Source organism: Crotalus tigris, unplaced genomic scaffold, assembly GCF_016545835.1.
Source record: "Crotalus tigris isolate CLP2741 ecotype Arizona unplaced genomic scaffold, ASM1654583v1 scf7180000018773.180596, whole genome shotgun sequence".
NCBI classification, from domain to species: Eukaryota; Metazoa; Chordata; class Lepidosauria; order Squamata; family Viperidae; genus Crotalus; species Crotalus tigris.
Window position 1 is genome coordinate 81,722 of NW_024097192.1, and position 24,756 is coordinate 106,477.

Consider the following 24,756-nt stretch of genomic DNA (forward strand, 5'->3'; position numbering starts at 1 on the left):
CTACCCATACAGTGGCACGCCATTATACAGAATAGGGGAGATATGGGGAAAAGACTGGAAATAAATTATTTGCATCGATATGTCCTGATGACAATTTTAAAGAAAACAAAAAAAGTGTTTGCATAAATTGAAGAATTATTTCCTATGTTGTGATTGAGGGGTTATGTTGGGGGAGGGGGTGATGACAACTTCCTCATTGGCTCAAGGGGGCGATTCGTTCAAAAAGGTTAAGAACCACTGGTTTAAATCATCAATGGCTTAATTCATGGAATATTTCAGTCCTGTGAGATAATTTTCTTGTTCCATTTGTATTTTAAAGATGGGGATACCAGTGCAACAGAAAGTGGTGATGAGGTTCCTGTCGAATTATATACTGCTTTTCAACACACACCAACTACAATTACGCTAACTGCTACACGAGTTACAAAGGTCACAGATAAGAAAAGGAAAAAAAGTGGAGAGAAAGAGCAAACCATCACAAAATGTAAAAAAGTAAGCTAAAACTTAAGGCTTATTTTTATTTATACATTTTAAAACTGCCTGTCCTTTTCACGAAGGTGGCTTCATGTAAGCCGAGAGAGCCGTGTGGCCCCCCACAAAGTAGGAGCCATGAGTTCGGCTTCTCACTCCCTATCAACACCAACTGGGACTGGCCTTGGGGGAAAGAGGTGAACCAGCACAGAACTGTGCCACCCCCTCCCCCCACACATACACAACTCAAAGGACAGCACAAAGGAACACCCATGGTTGATCGAAGGCCTCCCAGAGATCAAGAAGAGCGTGGATGGATGCATCACTTCCATCCCGCCACTGTTTTGGTCCCATATCTGGGCCTAAAACCTGACTGAAAAGGGTCCAAATATTCCGCTTCCTCCAGGATTCTCTGGGGTTACAACACCCCAGCTTCTGCACGAGGGAGATCAGACAAAAATTGTTCAGAACAGTGGAATCCAGCGATGGCTTCTTAAGGAGGAGGTGCACCAACACCTCTTTAGATAAAAGGAGCCAGGAACACCTGCTCCCACAAGGTTGATGTTCAGTTGCTCAGCACTTCTTAGACACTGTAGTATCCACAATATAATCTCTGACGTGTGGAAATCGGACATTAAAAGAGGTGGAGGAAATAAAAACAAAAACTGAAGGATCTCCTCTCTTGATTCTAAAAAGGAGGATGTTAGTAACAAGAACTGGTCTGTATCGGAACTGGTTGATATAAAGAGCATAGAAATAGCACAGAGAGACAGTGGTCCTGAGATCAGGTGAAAATTGGCGGAGGAAGATATTAGCTAGGAAGTAATATTGACATATAAAGTTACACAACCTCTTACTGTAGCCTCCTCATTGCTACATACTTCCCCACAATTTGGTGGAACTCACACTGGGCATTCCACACATAGAATAATTACATTCTACTACCGGCAAAACATAAGGAGAATTTGTCTGCGTTTCACAGTGCCGCCGAAGGTTTTTTGTCTTCTGCAGCACAGTGATGATGATGAAAAGATGAATATTTGCAGATGAATCTTCCTTCAGAGAATATTTATTTTAATCTTGAACGCTGATGTAATTTTTTTTAGGCTTTCCGTGAAGGTTCCAGAAAATCTTCAAGAGTTAAGGTAAAAATATGTTGTTTATGTTTTTGTTACTATTTATTTCACTATACTAAGGAATACCCTTTTGTTCATTGATTAATGCGCGTCAAAGGGTTAGTTATCAAGCATGTTTTATACTGTTTTAAATCTTTGTATCTTCTTATTTCTAAAACTAATGGCTAAGGTGGCCAATTGCATCGAATGTTCATAAAAGATTAAGTTAAAAATACAACGTAAATGCTACGTAACACAAAACCCCCCCAGAGATGTATAAATATTGCCTGTAATGCAATTGAGCTATTACAGTAACTTGAAGGGCAGTTAATAAACTAGTATTCCCCAGTAAGGATGCTGGCTAGATGTTTGACTGCACTCCCAATCTTCTCAACACTGGGCGTGGTGCCTGGGGAATTTGAGGGTTTGAAGCTGTAAGATGACAGCTTCATCTGCAGCACATACTTTCAAGGGCAGCTTTGAAGAGATAGAATAAAGTAGATTGCCAAGAAAAAGATTTCTAGAGCCATGAAAGAGCCTCTTAAAAAGGCCCATTCCAGGTCTGTTGGTTGATAATATACCTTTGGAAATCCTCTCACAGTAGAGTTCATATAAACGCTAACCATATTGTTTAAAGGGATACAAAGAAAAGTGTTGGGAGGGAAAACAAGCAAATAGGAGATACCTAGCATTGCACCTGACTTCTTTAAGGGAAACTAGAACCACAATAAAAGTGTGTCCCTAAATCTTAATTAAAGAGTTGTGGGGATGGTGCAGTGGTTAGAATGCAGTAGTCCAAAACTAGCTCTGCCAACTGCCAGCAGTTCGATCCTGACCGGCTCTAGGTTGACACAGCCTTCCATTCTTCCGGGGTTGGTAAAATGACAACCCAGATTGTTGGGGGGCAAACACGCTGACTCGGTAAACCGCTTAGAGAAGGGCTGTAAAGCACTGCGAAGCGGTATATAAGTCTTAAGTGCTTATTGCTATTAATCTAATAGAAAAATGCCTGTTACCAAGACAGAAACACTGTCATTTGTGTACAATTGTGCTGGGCCACTAGCGTGGATCAGCTGAGAACGTAGCATCGGCAGTCTGGCTTCCATAAAGTAAAGCAGTTGGGTTTCGTGGGATTGAGAGAATCTGTGAGCAGGAAAACTGACAAAAAAAAACAAAAACCAGGAAAGTGAAGAGTATCTTAACTTTGAGGTTTTTATTTCAGTTAAAGGTGAGGCGCAGGAGCAGGATTTGATTGAAACTCCAGGGGAAGGTATGGTGAATGTCAAGAGACCATATCATTGAGAGCCCTTAATTTTGTAGAAAAATTGCTAAATTTCATGCATCTTGTGCACAAATTAGGTAATTATGTTTTTCACGGATGTTTTGAGTCAACCTGGCTCCGAAAACATGCCCTCCATTTACGTCTGTCTCTCTATTTTTCACGTAGGGCTCGGCTCCGGAGATCGATCCTTCTGATATTTCAAACTTTGGGTGGGAAACTAAAATCAAGGCATGGATGGACCGATACGAAGAGGCAAGCAACAATCAGTACAGTGAAGGTGTTCAGAGAGAGGCCCAGCGAATAGTTTTGAGATTAGGAAATGGAGATGAAAAAAAAGAAATGGTCACCAGCAACTCCATCTTCAAACCTCCAATAGAGGTACATGGATGCATCTTGGAAGAACTTTTAATTTAACGTAGCGTTAAAATTTTTGCATTTCCTTATGCCAAATATCATGGTATTGAAGGTGTGGCTTCCCCCTTCCTAATGAGCAGTCATTTATTTATTTATTTATTTGTCATGGGTTTATTTACTTTCTAAAATAGCCAGCTATTGGTGGGGAACGGTTTCCAGTCGTGACTTTCAATTATCACAATAAATACTTTACAATTTATTTATAGACTGCAATAAATAATACTACAAACCGATGTTTTAAGGTACACAAGCATTAATAAAAGTGTTCACGGTTTTATGGAAGATTAAATTCTAATTATCCACAGAACCATTACAAAATTAAATAGCTTTATCTCTTAACTTCGAAGTAGAAAAATAACTGAGTAAAATGGAGAATTAAAGCTTTCAGCCACTATCGGTAGCTGACAGTCATTTTGTGTCATGCAGAAGTTGTTGGAGATGGAATTGTGAGAGTCTGGTTAGCCTATGACTCATTCACAAATGGTTTCCTTTAATATTAAGAACACTTCAACATAACTAGGAGAAAATAGATGTTTTTTTGATATACAAGAAAGAACTGGCAAGAAATGTAATAAGATTCTGTAACAAAATGAAGCTTACACTGTTTTCATTTCCATTTTAAACCTCAATGAAGCTCTCAATCCATATTCTGATGTGTTTATCATTGCCAAAGACATTTCAATCATATATTTTATGATTTTATGTGTGTATTCATAAGTATTGAAAAAAATGATAAGGGAATGGAAGAAAACAACTTGCATGTATACTATTACATGTGTAATGTCCTTGAAAACACATCTTTAGTTATTTATTGGAGAATTTATGGATTAACTGAAAAATAAGAAGCAATATTAAAATGTAAAAATATCCATGATAAAACCCTATTTGGCTTAGGTTATCTTAAGATCCAGGAATTTCTGCCTTCCATTTCTGTGGCACAGAAATGTTACAGTCCTGATCGTTTAAAGTGAGGCACACAATTGTCTGCTATAATTGGTCCAGACAATTTGTAATTAGAGAATATTAACTCCATCCTCCAAGGTGACAGATAGGACAATTCAAAACTGTGTGACCATCTCAATTTCAATGACACAAATAGCATTTCAGCCACCCCAGCTGAGCATTAACATGCCTGATCTGTCAGCTGCTAATCAAGAAATCAATATATATACATATGGAAAATAACATATAGATGGAGCATTTGTTTTTTTTTTTACATTTTATTTATTAGATTTAGAGTTGTGTTCTTCTTTGACCCTGGGTAGCTCACAGTATAAAACGTGAATATGAAAAATACAGACATAGTCTTAAATTAAAAAATTGAGATCAAAAGTGAGCAAATACTACATTTTAATTAAAGGATCCTTCAAAACCCTTTGCTGCTGTATTCATTTTAAACACCATTGATCGAAACAAAGACGTCTTAGCATTTTTCAGTCTCTTTCACTAGTAAAACTGAAAAAGAATTGAAACCCATAAGCTTGTTTTTCAGTGGTGCAATGATGTCAAAGTCATAAAATATGGACAATAAATCCATATTTAAGTATTGAAAAATAACATTTACTTACAAATTGTAACAAAAGATACTGATAAAATATTTTAAACAAAGTTTGGGCCAAAAGTTACGTAGATGTTAGCTTCCGTGCTAAATGTTTTGAACTTGGGACAAACATTTGCATTCTAAAGGTTTTGTTGAGCTGTTTCAGATTAGCCTGTGGTTTGGCAGAACCAAATCCAAGCCTGAATTGCTTAGGTTGTTCCAGGTTTTGGCAAAATCTAGAGAGAGCAAAGAGGGGAAAAATGGTCTCCATTGCATCTAACAGCACATCCAACTGGCCTACTAAATCCCTGGTTTTCTGATCTTCCTTTCAGTTACCACTCCTCATATCCCAGCATATCCTAGCAGCTGTCTTATTTACTCCCAGCATTTTTTCTCCTATCAAACCACAGACAATGGAGTCCCAACATAGCATATTTTACCACCCTACCTGTATTACTAAGCTTCCCAGGATTGTTTTGTCTTTCTCAAGTCTTCCCAACCCCTTTTATCAGGAATGGAACATGCACCATTTTGTTCTGTCCATGGAACAAATCAGCCCAAATGGGCATGTTTCGGTTCAGGCACAACTGTCTAAAACCAGCTGTTGTGCGCAGAATATTTTTGCACATCCCAATTATTGGCTCTGGTAGTGTATGCAGGCCTCCGTTTCCACAAAACGATAGACTCAGGGGAATCAGGAAAATTGTAGTGACCAAAATTTATTTCCTTTTGACTGCATTTTTACTTCCACCATGTTGCTATAATTTCTGAAAGGATCCTCATTGGCCAAACACCCAATGCCAGTTTAGTTTGTCAACATAGCTTGACAGAATTGCCTCTGTCTTAGAAGGACTGCTTTGTTCAGAGTAGAAGCAATACACAGTGGGATTCTTACACATCTCTGTTGATTTTCTTGAATGCATGTTCTCCTGTTTTGCAGTGGCAAATTTCAGGATTAATCCAATTTGGGATATGTAATGCATTTTACGAGAGCGGTCATAAATATAAATAGATAGCCATTTAGCCCTGGAGGAAGCCATTACTTGGATAGAAACAATGGTACTTTCGACACAAACAACCAATACCTTGGAACCCATCTGTATTGTCAAATGACCTGGCTATAAACAGACTTGTAATTTTTTGCTGAAACTATAGATGCACAATATGCCAGTATGCTTAAGCACTTAATGTTTTGTCTAGTTCATTGTATGCGATTGGTTATAAATGGCTAGGAAGGTGCTAACTCAGGAGTCTTCAAACTTGGCCCTTTTATGACTTGTGGACTTCAACTCCCAGAATTCCTCAGCCAGCGTGCAGGGGAGTTGAAGTCCACAAGTCATAAAAGGGCCACGTTTGAAGACCCCCCTGTGCTATCTATTTGATTTGTACACACTTGAAGCTAATCTACCTTCAAATATATCCTGCAGTATTTCCCCCCCTCCCAATGCCAAGTAAATGCTCCTTGACAGTTAATTATGAGAAAATAAAGAGTGCAAAAATTATGCCAGCCAGACTACGTGTCATGCAGTCTATGGAAGGGATCTGCAAGCTATTTGATCAATTTAATGTCGGTAGAAAAGAGACTAAGCAATAAAGGAAAAGTGACATTCTCAGCTCTTGTAATAAGAAGCATCTTTGCTTCTTTCTCTCTAGCATCAGCATGGCGCACGTGACGCACTCCTTGGAGGAATGTCCCTGCTTGCAGAGACCTTCGCCTAAATATAGGCCAATTCTCTTTTGATCAGAAGTGACACAATTACCAGAGGTGTGAGTTCCTTAGTTGTTGTGTCAGAGTACAGTAAGACTTTTTCTTAGCAAGGCGGCGTATTCCCACCCCTAAAGGCTGCCCAAAATGCAGACGCAATTCCCTTTGCCTAAGAATCCGCATGTTGGCATTTTTTTTTTTTTTTGTTGAAATGTATCTTATTTGGCACCTGTCCTTTTTGCTCTGGTTAGCAAAATGTAAAAGAGACTGCATATTTCATGTGTTTTTTTTTTCATTCCTTCTGCCACCTCAGTTCTGGCCTTTTAATAAGATGGCGTGAAGCATCTTTAAGGGAAGAGGCTCCACCCACCCACCCACCCAGTCTGGAAAAAAAAAAAGTTTGCCTTGATTTTCAGTTTTATAGTATTTATACATGCCTTCGAGTTGTTGTCCTTTCCAATATGTAAATTAAGATGCCTGTGTAAATATAACAATCAAAGTCTGGTGTAATTTGCCCTTCCAGGAATAAAATCAATTAGCTTTTTTAAAAAAAAGAAAGAAAAAAGAAAGAAAACACATTTGTAATTACCAAGTTGTTCTGTAAAAGGGTACATTATATCTGTATCGGTGTGCCAGTTAATAAGATTCTTAATTTTTTCTTTTCTCCTTTTAGAGCTATATTCAAAAAAATAAGAAAATCCTAAAAGCTGCCAAAGACTTGCCTCCTGATGCACTTATTATTGAATATCGCGGAAAATTCATGCTGAGGGAACAATTTGAAGCTAATGGATATTTCTTTAAGAGGTACCTTTCTCTAAAATCTTGTTATAACATTATTTAGCCTTCTTCAGTTTATTCTCTCCCTCCCTTCTCTCTCGTAAACATATTACCAATTATCAAGCAAATTAAATACATTTTTCACCTGGTCTACACTTTCCATCTCAGTCAGCTTTTGAAATCTGAAGTAGCTATTGTCATTCACTTTGGTAATTAGACAGCATTGTTCCTTCTCATTTCTATTTTACATACACAGTTTTATCTCCTCCAGCCTTTTAAACTTTTTTTTTTGCCATTTGTCTCAATATTTTTATCACTATGCCTCAGTCTGGTACCATCATTTGAAGTTGCTTGTTTTGACTGACTTGCATTCTCCACATGTTGCCTGGCGAATGAAAAGTAAAAGCTGCATGTAGATAGTCATTAACTTAGCAAACGTAAAATTAAAGCTGCTTATGAAAGAAACAGGCAACTTCAAAGAAAAGACATTACAGCAGATGTTATACACTGCCTGAGTAGATCTCAATACCTTTCTGCTAGATTCGATTAATTAGTGATAATCACAAGGATTGATATGATAAATTTTATAATTCAGACAGATTTAGCATACTTCATACTTAGAAAAAAGGCTATCACACGGTAAGTGTATTTTCTTCTGGACACTTGTATTTAAATGACATACCTTACTGTTTCATTTTTTTTAATTTTCTCCCTATTTGTCAAGAAAAAAAAAGTCATTCTCACTAAGCATGCTAAATGAATAAATAGTAGTGGTTTCCTTTCTCTGTTTAAGTTTATATTTTGGTTTTATTAAGAAATGTCTTAACGGAATGATTGGAAGCTAATCAGCAAAGCAAAAATACAAATCTTCACTTTGAGTTTTTTAAAAAAAACAACAAACCACCCATCTAGTAGATGCTAAAGCAGCTCTCTCTCTCTCTGTCTAACATTCTTGAAATGTTTTATTTACGGCATTTATATATGCTGATTCCACAAGGATTCCTGGCATATGAAAAAACGTGAACCACAAAACCGAAACAAAGTCAACAAAACCTTAAACTTCCTAAGCCAGCCTCTACATGTACAGCTTTCTCATTCATTAAAACTCTGAGGAGCTACTTGGCTTGATTGCCTTTCAGAAAACAGGGCAATTAGGCTAACGTGCCAGCCTTCTGCCCAAATCAAAATAGCCCTAGAGTGGCCAGGAAAGTCAGCAGTGAATCTGATGTAAAATAGAATTCTTCCTTAGTTCCAATAATGGCAACTGAAGTGCAGGTCAAAGCAAGATCATGCCAATTTTCTCGATGCTGATGTGAATGAAAAAGATCATTTATGATGCTGCTTTTTAAGTTTATTATCTTATGAAGCCTCATAACATTTGACCTTTAATTGAATTTTAAAAAAAAAACAGACACCCGCCCCCCCCCCCAAAAAAAACACAGGTAGCAAGCAACCTCATACTGTAAGTACCTTGTCAAGAAGTCTGTGTGTATGAATCCCAAAGTTACCAGGAATTAAATTCAACTTTTATAGTATAAAACTATCATGAAGTCATTTATAAACAACATGTTATAAGTGTACTAAAGAAGAGACATTGATCCCAACAGATCTTCCCCCTTTAATTCTCTTCGTCACGGATGGTAACCATGGCAAATGTGGCAGGGAAGGATGATGGTTGAGTTTTGTTTGTTTTTTTTAAAATTTTCTGGACAATACTATTAACCACGGCATAATAATTTTAGCAATTGCTTGGTTAATAGATTGGAGTGGGTTGTTTCAGCCTGCCCGAAAAGTCCCACTTTGATCATAGTTCTGAACTAATAAACAAAAGCTTGCAGTGAAACTTCCCACCCCAAAGTTTCAGCAGCCTATATAACATTGTGACATGTTTTCTCCGTGGTACCTGCTTGTCTACACATTTGAAAAACGAAGTAACTTTTAGTTATTTTTAAAAATATTTTCACTGTGACAACAGGTTGTTTCTTATCATTGGTTTTTAGGCCCTACCCCTTTGTTCTGTTCTATTCTAAATTTCACGGGCTGGAAATGTGTGTGGATGCAAGAACCTTCGGAAACGAAGCTCGATTTATCAGACGTTCTTGTACACCTAATGCCGAGGTAGGCTTTTCTTATTTATAAATATGACCTAATAAAGTTCTGTTCAACAAGCCAGTCTTAATTTGACCCAGCTGTGTGTAGCTGTTTTCCAGGAATTAAAATATTTTCCAGTTTTGAACATTTCAGGGAATGTAAGCTCAAGTTACAGAACCTTATGTTTATTATAAAATGAGACAAGAATGTGTATGGTATTACTATGCTATACTGTGCTGTAATTAGATCACTAAAGCTGGTACGTTGTTTTATTAATATAGCAGAAGAGAAGGCAATATTATCCACCACCACCACCACCACCACCCCCCAAATTCTAAAACCAAGGGTTAGGGTTAGCTATGAATCTAATGCAGCAAAATTAGAGTTTCGGGACTTTTTCAAGAATGCAGATGCAGTATAGTGTCATTTACTTTATCAGATGCAGGGAACAATATTCTGAGCAAATAATGTATCTGAACTTGTAAAGGAAACAAGGCCAGAAGGAATGAAATTGAGAATATGAGTTACTTATTGACCGTCGTCATTCACAGTTGAATATGAAAAAGATGTTTTTGTATTAATGAGTTGACTGGCATAGGTGTGATAATTCTTAATATTTATTGATGGGAAGGAAGGAGACTTTATTATTGGCTTTGGGTGGTATTTCTTTTGGAGAAAATAAGGGTAAACAAGTTTGAGTTTGTCTGCTTCCTTACTCTTCTTAAGTTAGGAATCTTTTTTACATTTGTCATTGGTACTGTACCTTAGATAACATCCTAAATTCTTAAATAAAATTAAACTTCCCATTGAACTGAATTTGTAGGATATGGAAATTGAAAGCCTGTATTAAAATTTGGGCTAGTGTTTCAGTAGAAATTCTAGAAAAACTGAATTCATTTGTGTCCTGCTTATGCAAGCCTTCATGCAGGCATAGAATGAGGACATAACCCCGTATTTGTTATGGCAATTTGAGAATTCTTCCAAGATATATTAAACCAAAATATTGCACCATTATCCCTTCCCTCACAAGCAAACATCTGAGGTGCAAAAGCTTGTTTCAAATTAACGGTTGAAAAAAAGTACAGAAATGTATAAAATACAACTTTCATTTCCAAGAAATTGTTGTTGTTTTTTTTTAAGGTATTGTGTCTTTGTGTTTGTAACTGGAAAGAAAGTCGACAAAGCTGCTGGAATTGGCTTGATTTTAAAAATTAATATTGTACTGTTTCAAACCTGGTAACTGGAACAATCGATTTTAGGAATATAAATGTGTAATTTTTTTCATTTCCTTGCTTTCCCTAAATACTGACGCTAGCTAAATTAGTTTTTTTTAAATAACTGATTCCGAGTGGCTCATGCATTCTTGACAGGCCCCAACTGAGAAGTTTCCTTCCCTGCTTGCTAGGCAACTGAAATTAATGAAATATTTTGAGTCATTGAACGTGGAATTTAAGAGTTCTTTATGATGCTACGTGGTTGTATATACTTTATGAACAGACTATATTTATTTCATTAAAGATATAAAATGACCTTATTATGCCTGCCCTCCCCTACTTTGGAACAGAGGATTTTACCAAAGCAATAAGACGATAAAAGTCTATATTTGGAATAAATCTATATTTAAAACACATAAAATACTCTTATGTTAAAATATTGGTTTTTTTCCCCATCTAGGTTAGACATGCCATTGAAGATGGAACTATTCACCTTTATATCTACTCCACCCAGGACATTCCAAAGGGAACAGAAATAACAATAGCGTTTGATTTTGATTATGGAAATTGGTAAGTAATGCTGTGCTTCAGAGGTGCTGCTGACATATTCACGGGTGATTATATTAATCATCAATATTTTTTTTCAGTTGTGTATTGTCATAATCTAGGGATTAAACGCAGACTCATAAAAGTAAGCAAAAAATGTTTAGTATAATTTGTATCATTAGATTGTAATACAGGTACCAATATTAGATTTCGCAATGCAGCTAAATTGCCAGATGCTTCCTTTGAGAGCTCGCACACCATATCACAAAATGATGTAGCCAGTGAACACTGGAGCATAGTTAATATTAGTAACATGAATCCCAAAACCTTTGGTCACTCTAGACATATTATAATCTTTTTTTCATCCTCATCTTTCTTTTTGGCAGTACAGTGAAAGTTTCACTGAATCTAAATTGTGATTTAAAATACCAATTTGATTGTCTTTTAGAAATTTTGAGAGAACTGGTATAATGGTTATAAGAAGCTAGACAAGGAAAGGGCAACTAGGATTCTGGCTTCCTTCAAGCACAGAAACCAGTTGGATGGACCGGTCAATCTTATCAACCTGTCTTTGACCAGTGCGATAAATCATAGTCCATACCCATCAGTGAATATCCTATAGTGGATTGATTTGACTTGATCATAGCATTCATCAAAGTTGCTAGTCTGTTTAACTAACCAAATGAAATTCAATAGTGAAAAAAGTAAGGTTCTACTTACTTTTAGGCCAGAAAAACCAAATGCACAAGTACAGTATAAGTGCTACCTTGCTCAGTAGTAGTAACTGTGAGAGGGACCTCGGAGTCCTAGTGGACAATCCCTTAAATATGAGCCACCTGTGTGTGACAGCTGCCAAAAAAAAAAAGCCAACTCAGTGCTGGGCTGCATTAACCGAGGGATAGAATCAAGACCACGTCAAGTGTTAATACCACTTTACAAGGCCTTGGTGAGGCCACACTTGGAATACTGCATCCGCTTTTGGTCACCACGATGTAAAAAAGATGTTGAGACTCTAGAAAGAGCACTGCAAAATTTGGCAACAAGCGTGACACCAGGATTACTGTCAGAAAGGTGACATTAAAGAGTGCAGAGAAGAGCAGCAAATGATGATTAGGGGATTGGAGGCTAAAACATACAAGGAACAGTTGCTGGAATTGGGTATGTCTCGTTTAACGAAGAGAAGGACGAAAGGGGACATGATAACAGTGTTCCAATATCTCAGGGGCTGTCCCAAAGAAGAGGCAGTCAAGCTATTCTCCAAAGCCGCTAAAGGCAGGAGAAGAAGCAACGGGTGGAAACTAATCAAGGAGAGAAGCAACCTAGAAAGAAGGAGAAACTTCCTGACAGTTAACCAGTGGAACAACCTGCCTCCAGAAGCGGTGAATGCTCCAACACTGGAAGTTTTTAAGAAGGGACTGGACAGCCATTTGTCCGACATGGTATAGGGTTTCCTGCCTGAGCAGGGGGTTGGACTAGAAGACCTCCAGGGTCCCTTCCCAACTATATTATTATTATTATTATTATTAATATAATGATGTTCAATTTTGAGTAGTTGTAAAAAAGAGTTAGGCTTCCATTTGTGTGTTTACTTGAAAAATCTCCTAATCGTAGCCACAAGCTTTTCTTATGTCAATTCCCCCCCCTTTTTTTTTTTTTTTCCTTTTAAACAAGCAAATACAAAGTGGACTGTGCTTGCCTCAAAGAAAACCCTGAATGCCCGGTATTGAAGCGTCCCTCCGAGCCTGCTGAAACTATAAATACAGGTTATGAAACCAGAAGGAAAAAGGGGAAAAAGGAGAAGGAAACCCAAAACCAGAACATCACGCTGGATTGTGAAGGCGCGACGGGCAAAACCAAGTTTCCAGAAAACCGACAGAGGAAGCTTTCTCCCCTTCGATTGTCGATCTCAAATAATCAGGTATTTTGGGGGGTCATCGTCGTCGTCCTGTGGTTAGTCTTCTCACATAGAAAAACTTCAGCAAAAGCAGGGTAGTTGTTGTTTTTTTTTTAAAAAACTTCTTGTGTACCATGTTTACAGTATAGGGTATCTCACAAAAGTGGGAATTGGCAGGCCTACAGTGTGGGGTTAAGGAGTGTGGTATGTTTTTGGTTTGGACCCTGAGCCTACAAAGAAAATGGGTTCTGATGCCTTTTCTAAAATAAAGGGACTAATTTAAATCATCCCTGATTTCTTCCACCTTAATTAACCGTTCTTGTTGAGCTCCATCATTATACAGCAGGAGCTCATTTTGAATACTTTTGCAGATCACTGGTGTAAGGATATCTATCATGCTGTGCTTTGATTGATCAGATCATCCTCTAGGTCAGGACCCCATTTGGGGTCGAACGACCATTTCACGGGGGTCGCCAAACAACGCAGTCTGCCATTTTTTCCCCCCTTTTCCTTAGCTGTGCTGCTCCCTTTTATTCTATTGGCTTTTGAAAGCCAATAGAATAGACTCTCTTGAATAGAGTCTAATTCTATTGGCTTTCAAAAGCCAATAGGAATTGTCCAGGCTGTCTCTGCCCTGCTGAGCCCGCCAAAAGTCCCATTGTGCAAACGGTGCTGCACCAGTTGAGTAGTCCTCGACTTACGACCGGTTGAGTAGTCCTCGACTTAAGACCGGTTGGGGGTCGTGGCATTAAAAAGGTTGAGAACCACTGTTCTAGGGGGTTAGCCTTCAAGATGAGAAATTACAGATATGTAGAGATTATTTTAATGCAAGGGAGTTTTCTAGATTTACCCACACAGTCCAGAATCTGCCTTAATATTTTAAATAATAAGACATGTACACAATCACCACCCCAATTGGTAATGAAGTTTGGAATTGAACCAGAATCCAGGACTTAAGAATAGTTTTGTGAAGGGTATTTATCTTTCAGAGGACAAAGCCAGCAGGAGGTCCAATCATTTATAAACAGATTCTAATTACGATTTGTAGTTCTGAAAAGATGACTTTTGTGTAAAATGTTGCAACTAGAATCATCAAGTCACGTTATTTGGCATTTTTAAAAAACAATATTCTTACTTGCTGATTAGGAAAAACAGGAGAGAACTTGTGTCAGCGTGCCTGATATAGTTAACAATACACACACGCGCACACACAACGCTCGCAGGAAATAAAAGCAGTGCTGCTTTGAGCAAAACAGAAACTATTAAGTCAGAATTCTGAAGAAACTGGATATACTGGGAATTAGTTCCTGCCTGTGCACACAGTCTTTACTGGTGGATAAAATGAACCAGGAATAAAAAGTAGAGTGTCCTGTCTCCCTTGTTTGAGACTGGCATTCCTGGTTTGTTAAGAGCAGCAAGCCCAAGAACCCTAGTACGAGTAACTTGCGAAACTTTGAGATAGTTAAACAACTGCTAATGATGGGAGCCTAGGGCATCTCGCTTTATTCCTGATAAGTCAGCCAGCCGTGACTGCTCTTTGGAGGAACCAGATTTGATGGAACAGACCCAGACCCAGTCCCTTTTCATGGCCAGATAGAGTTCTACTTCTAGCTTACATATGAACCTGGCCAATGTCACGCGGAAAGAAAATGTCAGCGTGAAGCAAGCTATGTATTATTTTGCATTAGTTGTCTTTGAGGGTGCCCATCTGCATCTTCAAGGCTGTTGTTTTTGCCTTTCGGCCAACTGTACGTGGTACATGGAACGGGCCAACTTGGCTGCGGGACAATTCAACAATTCAATTTCATTATTCGTTAAAATAATTTTTAAAAAATATTTTAACTTTTGTCATTCACTTTCCATTTTGTCCCTCCTTTGGCATCTTTTCCTTAACGATTCTTATTCCACTGTTTCTTTGATATTAGTGTGACTCTTGCCCCGCAGCGAATTGTTGTAGACCACATGGTACAGCATGTGATTCCTACAAACACGGATCTATAGCAACAGTGTATTCAGCTTACTCATCCAGGAAAGACATATCACATATTGCAAAAAAAATGGTCCTTTTCTCTCTTTTTTTTTCCCATGATGGGATATAGCACTTGTTAAATGCCTCTCAGACATCCTCCTTTGAATTCACGGCTTAAACAAATGGGTGGGTGGGTGTGTATGCACGTACACACAACATCACTGCTGTGTATCACCCACTAAAAACCAGAAAGAGAACTTAAAATATTAAGCCAGTTACTCCTAGTTGGAAGGCAAGCAACTGGCTGTGGAGGTTTGTGGGTTTTTTTTTTTTAAAAAAAAGGAAATATAGGAAAGCACTTGAGATTCCTGCAAGTAAGCCCACAGCATCTCAGCAATCCCATTTTTTTTATGTAAATGGCACTAAACAAGATAAAAATGAACATGTAAAGGAAAAAAAGTTTGCCCTCCCAGTTTTGATAAGAATTGTAATGCAGATAAAGTGCACAGGATGAGAGTGAAAATAGGCTGACTGGTGTACCATGCTTGGTTTTTGTTTTATTTTGGCAACTATAAATTTTTGCTAGTAAACTGATGGATGATACATAATGTTAATCTGTCATTATTAGTTCCTTTATATCCAATATGTATACTCTTAAAAAAAATTGATAGATATATAAATTAGCTCTGAGGTTTTTCAGGGTAGGAGAAATGATATGAATTATTATAATATGTTTAATACAATTAAAATAGCTATAAATATGATACCCTATTAAATGCAGTTTGTGAGAAATTCCTCACTAGATAATTTTGTCCCCATCACTAATGTTAAAGCCTTGTAAATATTTAGTGGGATGGGGGAAAATGTATAGGATTGCACTGTTAGTAAAACAACTGGAAGCATATGAAGTTAGTTAACTAATAACAAAATTTTGATGCACATTACCAGTTTTCAAGCTGTAAATTAATCTTAAACAAAACGAAATATTTTACACGTTCGAGTTAACCACTTGCTAAAATAATATTGAAAGGCTAAAGTTTTTAAAAGTCAATCTTCGCTGTTTAGTAGGCAAAGATATCCAAGATGCTTTTGGACCTTCGAAAGCTCTCTTTGATCTAGGTCAATGTTTCTCAACCTTGACCATTTTAAGGCATGTGGACTTCAACTCCCAGAATTCCACAGTCAGCACTGCTGGCTGTGGAATTCTGGGAGTTGAAGTCCACATGCCTTAAAATGGTCAAGGTTGAGAAACACTGATCTAGGTTATTAATTGAGTGGGCTGTTAAATGTGTTGCAGCTGCGTGTTCGATCCTGTCGTGCATTTGCTGTGACATGAGATTTTTTTTACAGTGCAATCCTATTCCTGTCTACTCAGAAGCAAGTCCTAATGATTTCAGTGGGACTTACTCCCAGGTAAGTGTGTATAGGATTGCAGCACTAGTATCGTAGAGTTCCTTAGGTTATACCACCAGCAGCAGCAGCAGCAGTAGTAGTAGTAGTAGAGCTTCTGTAAAAGCAGTCATTTCCATCTTTCAGGAGCCAGATTTTATTGATGATATAGAAGAAAAAACTCCTATTAGCAGTGAAGTAGAAATGGAATCAGAGGAGCAGATTGCAGAAAGGAAGAGGAAGATGGTAAGTTGGGAAGCTAGTAGCCGCTTAAAGCTGTCACTAAAGATGAGTGACAGCTGCTCTTCCCATGCTAATCATTGCTGCCTCTCCTAGGTACTTAGCGTTTGAGAATATTTGAAATCTGCTCCTTGATATGTGCTAATTCTATTTAAATCTTTGTGTGTGTGTGTGTTTCTGTTTTTTGGGTTCTGTGATTTTTGAAAAAGTCGTGTATATTTTCTCAAGGATTTTTTTTTTCTGAATGATTTCCTGTATCCGATGCCCTGTCAGCCTCTGAAAATACTTTCTATATATTTTTTTAAATTATTATTTTAACCTATTTTGCTTGGCCACGGTCAGAAAGAGCCCCGTTTTCAAAACTAGTTATGAATATACTTCTCACAATAATAGAAAACAAACGTCGCTATAAAGTCAGGAGTCCCTGAACAGGAGATCCCAGATACTTGTCTTTTAATATGTTTAAACATGCTGAATATTATTTAGTGAAATACAGAGGCGCTTTGAAGATAGCCTGAACAACTTAGATTTTATTAACAAAAGGAAGACCTGCGAAAACAAGAAAAAGACTATTTCAATAGCAACGGAGCAAAATTGAAGCAGTTTAAGCGTCTCCATTTAAAGATTAAAATAGACTTAAAATCATTTATTCCAAACGATAGCTACTTGATGGCATATCAATCCATATCTGTATACTTAAAAGTAGGAGGTGTTTTTTAAAACTATTTTCATCTTCTTTCTTGGCCTCTGAGTCTATTACAGAGCCTGGTGTGTATCCCTCTTATTTTTCTAGGTTTGCATTCTCTTCTCACAAAATTAATAAATCCTTAATAGTTACAACAGGTGTTTTTTTTTTTTTTCCTAAGCTACTCTACACAATACTTAGTGCTTTTCTGCTTAAAGATATTCCTCCTAGTTTAAACACTGAGGCGTTATCAGCCAAACCCTTTCAGCTTATCTTTTCAGGAAATAATTTTATCTATCATACTGATCTTAGACTCCTGATTGCTGCCCTTCCTTTGCAGTTGCTCCCCAGTTTTAGTGTCTGCTTTGGGATACTAGCAATTATCCTTGCTTTCTCTTTTTGTTCAACAGCTAAAGCTTTTGCTCTTGTTTTAACTGTTTTCCTTCCCTTTCTGTTTAAAATCTGAATAGATTCAATATTCTGGTACTGCAATGGCGCCTCGTTGCCCTCAGCTTTTCTACGTGCACTAAATTACTTTAAATCAGACATTTACCATTAAAGATCTATTCTATAGCTTAACTCCCATAGTCTGTGACTTCCTTGCTGTCTGTCTGGTCTTGACATCTTCGTTCTGCTTTTACCAGTTTGGCCTCCGGTCTGGAAAAGATGGGTCCCAGTTGCATTTTACATCCGCCCTCATTTCTGTTCGTTGTGTGCAGTTTTCCTCGAAGGAGAGAAAGAAACACTGAAACATTATCCATTGGGTTATTTTGTTTGTTTGTTTGTTTCCTGCCCTGAAAATAGGAGAACGTTCCTGTTTTCTCCGCCGTTTAATAAATTTAATAAATACAGATAGTCTCGACTTAACAACAACAGTTCATTGAGTGACCGTTCAAATTTACAGCGGCGCTGAAAAAAGTGACCTGGGACCGTTTTTCATGCTTACCGTCATTGCAGCATCCCCGTGGTCACATGATCAGAATTCAGACACTTGGCAACTGGCAGGTACTTAAGACAGTTGCAGTGTCTCGGGGTCAGGGAAGTCAGGTTTATTTAACCACCACGTTGCTAATTTAATAACTGCTGGGATTGACTCAACCACTGCTGCAAAAAAAGGTGGTGAAATGGGGCTCAACTCACTTAACGACAGAAATTAGGGGCTCAGTCCATGGACATACGTCGAGGGCTATTTGTATTTAATAAATGAAGCCCAAAAGAGTTTGCGGAATTCCAGCTGCTTTGGGCTGCAAGATCGTTTTGAAAAGCAAGTACAGAATCCTGCATGTGAATGTCTGAGAAAGAAAACATGTTCATGTATGTGCATGTTTGGCTCCTGTTCATGTAGTAAATTAAACTCCTGGGCAGAAGAAGCTGTCCCCACTACTGTTCTCAGTGGCATGAGGGCTATAAGGCACTGACAGGAGGGCGATGGCAAGAAAAGAGATATTTTAAGATCTTCAGCTTTTGAGTGTTTGATTTCACTCATGATCATTGTTTATAGAAACTTAGGCCTTTGCAGGGCATAGCAAATGCACGCTCTCTTCATACTCTTACAAGGGAAATGTAAAGATGATAAAATAAGATGACGTTTCTTCGGCAGAGGTGAGAGAACCACTAAATTAAATTAAATTAAATTAAATTAAAGCATCACATCAAGTTTGAACTTTGGCTTCCCCCCCCCCTCCCCATACCTCCTGAGTTAAAGCCATTAAATAAAAGGTGCTACCTTGCACCTTTTTACAAAGAATACATTAGCTTCTGCCTAGGCTTCTCATACTTCATTATAAAGTATTATTTATTATAATTCTACTAATTACTTATGCTCTTTCTCAGCTTGCTTATTTGCAAGGAAAGTTCTTACGGTCAGAGAAAGCAACCCACACATTGAATTTTTTCACGTAAATCTAGTAACTTTCCTTCCCCCCCCCCCCAGTTTCTCAAAAAATCTGCCATTTCTAGACCAGGTTTTGTAAGCTGGAAAAAGTGATGGGCAATAAACTAATTTAAAAAGATGGAAGATAAAGAAGCTGAAACTTCTGACAGCGGTAGCTGGAAAGACTTCCTCCTATCTGAAAGATCGACTTACTTACCTTAACAAACTCAGAATTTCTTGAGGGCTGATGGGTAAGAGCAGAGCTATCAAAGGAGGGCAGACAAAGAGTAAAAACAGTAGTGGTTTCTGGGCTGTGTGTATCTACAGTTGCTGGGGGAATTCAGAAGTGATGTCATAATCCTGTCAACCAATAGGAAGATATTTCCAGTCTCTCCAAGGCTTCAGTTTTCAGCCAATTTTTAAAGTACATTTTAATAAAACGAATAGCTGGACAATTTATAGTGTTGCAAAATACAAGGGAGATCCATATTAACGGTAGAAGCCGAGTGTGTTTGGGTAATATTGGCACTTGAATCAAATTAATATCTAAGACCGCATTCCAGTATGTATGAAACAAGTACACCTGCTAGAATCTTCGGGAAGCGTTTTCAGATCTGTATATTCTCTGGCAACAATCGTGGAAAATTTTATCTTACAGGTATTGGCCCAGAGTTGTCAAAATGGAAGCTAGAAGACAACTTAACTTATAGCTATCTACAGAGTTGATGTATAGAAAACTTTGAACATCCTGTTGCCATCAACAGTGATCTGAATCCTTCTTACTATTGTTTCTAGAGAATTATATTTATTGTGTATAAGAAACAGATTCGTCAGAAGACTGAAGGGGCCAGTAGTTGCCCAAATAAGGGCAGGAAGTGTTACCTTCCATAGAATCCTCTCTTCCTGGACCGTTGGTTGGGCTGCTGTCACGAAGTCAAAAGTTTTAAGGTAGCCATTGAAGGCTGGGCTCACTCTGGAACTACAGTGGAGACGTACTTAACTATTCTGGTCATAACTCCAGCTGTTCCAATTGTCTGGATTATTAGCAACTGAGGGGATTGTGTGTGGTGGATACTTGCTGGCAATAAAGAAAAATAATTCTGACTAGTTGCCAGGATTAAGAGAAATGAGCACTAAGCTACAGGTAGGGTTCAGTTTATGACCACAATGGAGTACAAAATTTCTGTGGCTAATTGTGAAGTAAGTTTTGCTTCATCTTATGGCTTTTCTTGCCACAGTTTATTAAGTGAATCCCTGCGGTTAAGTTAGTCACACAGTTGGTTAAGTGAATTGACTGTGCTTGTCAGAAAGTCACAAAAGGAGATCACAATATCCCAGGACACCGCAATGGTCATAAATAGGAAGCCGTTGCCAAGCGTCCGAATTTTGATTCTGTGACCACAGTGATGCTGCAATGGTTGTAAGTGTGAAAAGCAGTCAGAAGTCACTTTTTTCAGTGTTGTTTTAACCTTGAATGGTCACTAAGAGAACCGTTGTAAGTTGAGGACTACGTGTAATTTCTTTCTGAAATTGATAGGGCTTTAATTTCCATGGAAAGGAGGAAAATGGGCTGTTGGAAACTTGAAGACCTGGAGGCACAAGCCTGTTCTCATCCAGTATAAAACCTCACAATTACCTTGTTAAAATTTCACTCATCACTCAACAATTTCTGTGTGTGATCCCTGGCTACAATGGAAATGTTGTTGTCAGTCTCCCAGAGGCATGTCATCATCATGCCCCTTTAGTTAAAAAAAAAAAAAAATCTCAATAGCTCAACACTAGCTTATTTAAAATTTTCTTCTTGTCCTATCTCTGAAAAAAAACCTATATGAAATAAATGAAGAATCGGAATAAGTTTCATAAATGCAGGGGTTTGGTGAGTTAATTTGTGTGTTTGTGAACATCTGTAATAAACACCACCACCATAAGTAATCACATAATTTTTACCTTAATGTAATGATTTGTCTGATCTGATGAGCCTTAGAGAGTATACCTCAAATAAAGGACAGAATGTTTTTTTATGTTCTAAGAAGTTTAAATCCTAGTCATTGTAAAAGCACTAGAAATAGAAAGTTGTTCAGACATTGATAGATGCATAATCTGACCTGGCTTCTGATAGAGAAGATTAAGATGGGAGATAACATATTCATAGATTATAATATTTTACATAATGTATTTGTGAAAATACCAGTGCATTTAAAAATAGTATATGGATCTATTCATGTAGAAAAAATGTTTCTTATTAAAATTACTTAGATTTAAATTACTTTAAATCTAAAATAATTGTTCATTTAATTCTAATCCATACTGGGTCCCCATCACCTGAAACTTTCAATAAATTATTAGTAAATACCGCCTACCTGTGCACCAGGGTCAAAATATAAATGCCATACCACTACTGTGGAATAAAATGTGGATTCTGTAAAATCGATTATCTGAGTGTGACCTGCAGATAATATTTTGAATAACTTTTTTTTGGGGGGGGGAGGTATTTTTAAGTCCTTTAATGTATAATCTTGTTTAAGCATCGTTGTTGTTAAATTCTTCAGACCAGAGAAGAACGGAAGATGGAAGCCATCCTTCAAGCTTTTGCCAGATTAGAAAAAAGAGAAAAAAGAAGAGAACAAGCTTTGGAAAGAATCAGTACTGCCAAAACGGAAATAAAATCAGAATGTAGGGATACCCAGATCATCAACGAGGCGGAATTTGTTCAGGTAGTTGCCTACGTTTTATTAAGTGATTCACCTTACCTGTTTTGATACTTTTCGCATAGCATTGCTCTGTTCCCCTCCAATACCTCTTGGGACAATACACTTGGGTGTCGCTGCTCTTTCTAAGCAACAGTGTAGTGATGTGTGGGCTGGGCTAAGACAGAGTGAGCAGCCCAAGTCACACAGGAGTCTCTGTGACTTCAGTGAAGGCCTGAGCCTCTGTCATCTGCTCATCAAACTGGTGGTTTCATCCTAGTTCACCCACTTTTGTATTGCTCAATGTTTGCGTAAGAAAGTGAATTTGGAGATTTGGAATTGTACGTGAATCCAGTCCTAGCGCCCATCATAATCAGTGCAAACAGTACTTAAATAAAAAGAAAGACGAAGTAGAACTTTGCTGTTTTTCTTAACCAAATACCCAGATAGATAGACATAGATATAGATACACACACACACACACACACACACACAGATATATATATATATATATATTTAAGTTTTTAGGTTTTGCTAACAAAGAATAAAGAGAGAATGGTATAGCTATTTCGGGTAGATTTCTTTCTCCCATATCTGGGCTGACAGGGTGTTCATTCAAGGTAAAAATATATATATATGTATGTTTTCTGAGGTTTTCGCGGGTGTTTGTATACCTACCTACCTACCTACATATATATATATTACATATTAATATTACATATTACTGCCAAGGCACAGAAAGGTTAATCGAGTTCTAACTAACATTTTGATGATACGATTACTTTTCCTGATTTACTGATTTTTATTTGTTACTTTTGATTGTTAGGATTTATTATTTTATTTTATTTCTTTTTGTGTGTGTGTGATTTTATTAGTAGTGTTTACTTAATAGATTAACGTATTTACTAATTATTTTTAATATGTTACAGTTTAAGCTTTGTTAAAAATGGTTGAATATGATACTTACTCATTATTATGAACCGGACAGTTGCTTGTTTGTTGAAATATGTGATTGTACCTATCCTTATTTTACCCTAATCCCCTTTTTCCTTCCCCTCCCCCTTTCCTTTTTACCCTTCCCTTTACCATACCTGTATTTTTCCTATTTTCCTTACCTATATAAAATTTTGTTTAAAAAAAAAAGAAAGAAAGGTTAAAATGATCCTAAATAAGATGTGTGAGCAGTACTGCCAAACGTGTATTTTTACCCTTTATGTATTTTTTTCCCTCATTTTGGTGGGAAAACAAAATTTATCGAAGGGTGTGTGTGTAAATGATGTAATTTTGGATTGTGTGTAATTGTCCAGGAACCAGCGAAAGAGGAAACCCCCACCAAGCCAGCCCCTGCCAAAGTCAACAGGACAAAACAGAGAAAAAGCTTTTCCCGGAACAGGACGCACATCGGGCAGCAGCGGCGAAGGCACAGGACCGTCAGCATGTGCTCGGATATCCAGCCATCCTCTCCTGACGTGGAAGTGATCACCCCGCACCAGGAACCCGAGACCGCTGTGCTTCCGGCCGAGCCTGAAGCAGAGACGCCCGTGGCTGACGTAGTCCCTGAGCCTGAAGCCCCAGCACTTAACAAATGCCCCACTAAATACCCCAAAACGAAAAAGGTACGTGGGGAACCTCGTGTCTGCCCTGTTTGAGAAGGGGGAAAAAAGTAGCTAATAATCCTCGACTTACAACTACAAACCGAATTCAAAGTTTCTGTTTCTAAATGAGACAGTGAGTTTTGCCTTATTTCGCGACCTTTCTCGCCACAGTTGTGAAGTGAATCGCTGCAGTTGTTAAGTTAGTAACCCCAGTTGTTGTGAATCTGGCTTCCCCATCGACTTTGCTTGGCAGAAGATAGCGAAAGACCATCACGTGACCCTGGGACACACTGCAACCGTCATAAATACTAGTCAGTTGCCAAGCGTCTTGAGTTTTGATCAGGTGACCCTGGGGACGCTCCAATAGTCTGAAAAACTTAAAACACTTTTTTCAGTGCCGCTGTAGCTTCAAACGGCCACTAAACAAAGCCTTGTAGTCGAGGGTTACCCGTGTGTCTTTTCTCTCCCCTTTTTTTTTTAATTTAATGTACATTGGAAGACCTTGTCGACGGAGTCAGGGCTCTGCTGATTTTTCCCCCCCTTTCTGTTCCAGCACTTGGTGAGCGAGTGGTTAAGCGAGAAGAGCGAGAAGCCGGGAAAATCCGTGGAAAACCTCTCAGAGAGGCCTCTGCGCATAACCACCGACCCAGAGGTCTTGGCGACCCAGCTGAACTCTTTGCCAGGCCTCACTTTCAGCCCGCATGTCTACACGACGCCGAAGCACTATATCCGTTTTACGTCGCCCTTCCTTTCTGAAAAACGGCGGAGGAAAGAGCCAATGGAGCGCATTCTGGGCTCCTGCAAGAAGGTAAGATATCTGGTAACTTTGAATACATATATATAGCAAGAAGAAGACTATCGAGCGATCGATTAACGTATTGTTTATGATAATTAACTGCTATCTATTATTTCTTGTTAAACCCATGAATCCAGACATAAGGCTGTTTGCTAAATATTGAGAATGTTATTGGGGAAAACCCTAACTAATCCCAACCCTAATTCTAACCCGAACCCCAATCCCGATCCCACCTCATTCCTAACCCTATAAAAACTAATAAAATTTATACAAAAAAAAGAGAAGGTAACATATCTGATAGCGTAGGGTTGTAAACATTTTAAAAAAAGGATAAATCAGTTTTCTGGATTAGGGAGTGGCAAGGGATTCCCCATGAAGTTTATTTATTTATGAGACTTATATACCGCTTTAAGTGCAAGCACTCTCTAAGCGGTGTACACCAGTAAGCAATGTGTGTGTATGTGTGTATATAT

At 38.0% G+C, this 24,756-nt stretch overlaps 1 protein-coding gene across 7 annotated transcripts in view; it reads left to right on the forward strand.

Annotated features, from left to right (window-relative positions):
* The window catches only part of KMT2E (lysine methyltransferase 2E (inactive)), a 59,631-nt gene that overhangs the window by 20,014 nt on the left and 14,861 nt on the right, over positions 1–24,756 (forward strand). For 3 of the 7 annotated variants that reach the window (XM_039355905.1, XM_039355904.1, XM_039355903.1), the window contains 11 exons: positions 320–492; positions 1,578–1,616; positions 3,034–3,246; positions 7,201–7,331; positions 9,305–9,422; positions 11,070–11,179; positions 12,827–13,073; positions 16,555–16,653; positions 21,755–21,919; positions 23,200–23,508; positions 24,041–24,295. In XM_039355905.1, coding sequence (XP_039211839.1) covers positions 320–492; positions 1,578–1,616; positions 3,034–3,246; positions 7,201–7,331; positions 9,305–9,422; positions 11,070–11,179; positions 12,827–13,073; positions 16,555–16,653; positions 21,755–21,919; positions 23,200–23,508; positions 24,041–24,295 — 1,859 coding nt within the window. Of the gene's footprint in view, positions 1–319; positions 493–1,577; positions 1,617–2,808; positions 2,857–3,033; positions 3,247–6,475; positions 6,588–7,200; positions 7,332–9,304; positions 9,423–11,069; positions 11,180–12,826; positions 13,074–16,368; positions 16,432–16,554; positions 16,654–21,754; positions 21,920–23,199; positions 23,509–24,040; positions 24,296–24,756 lie in introns of those variants that run through there. The other 4 variants (XM_039355906.1, XM_039355907.1, XM_039355908.1 and 1 more) reach the window with 4 other exon arrangements.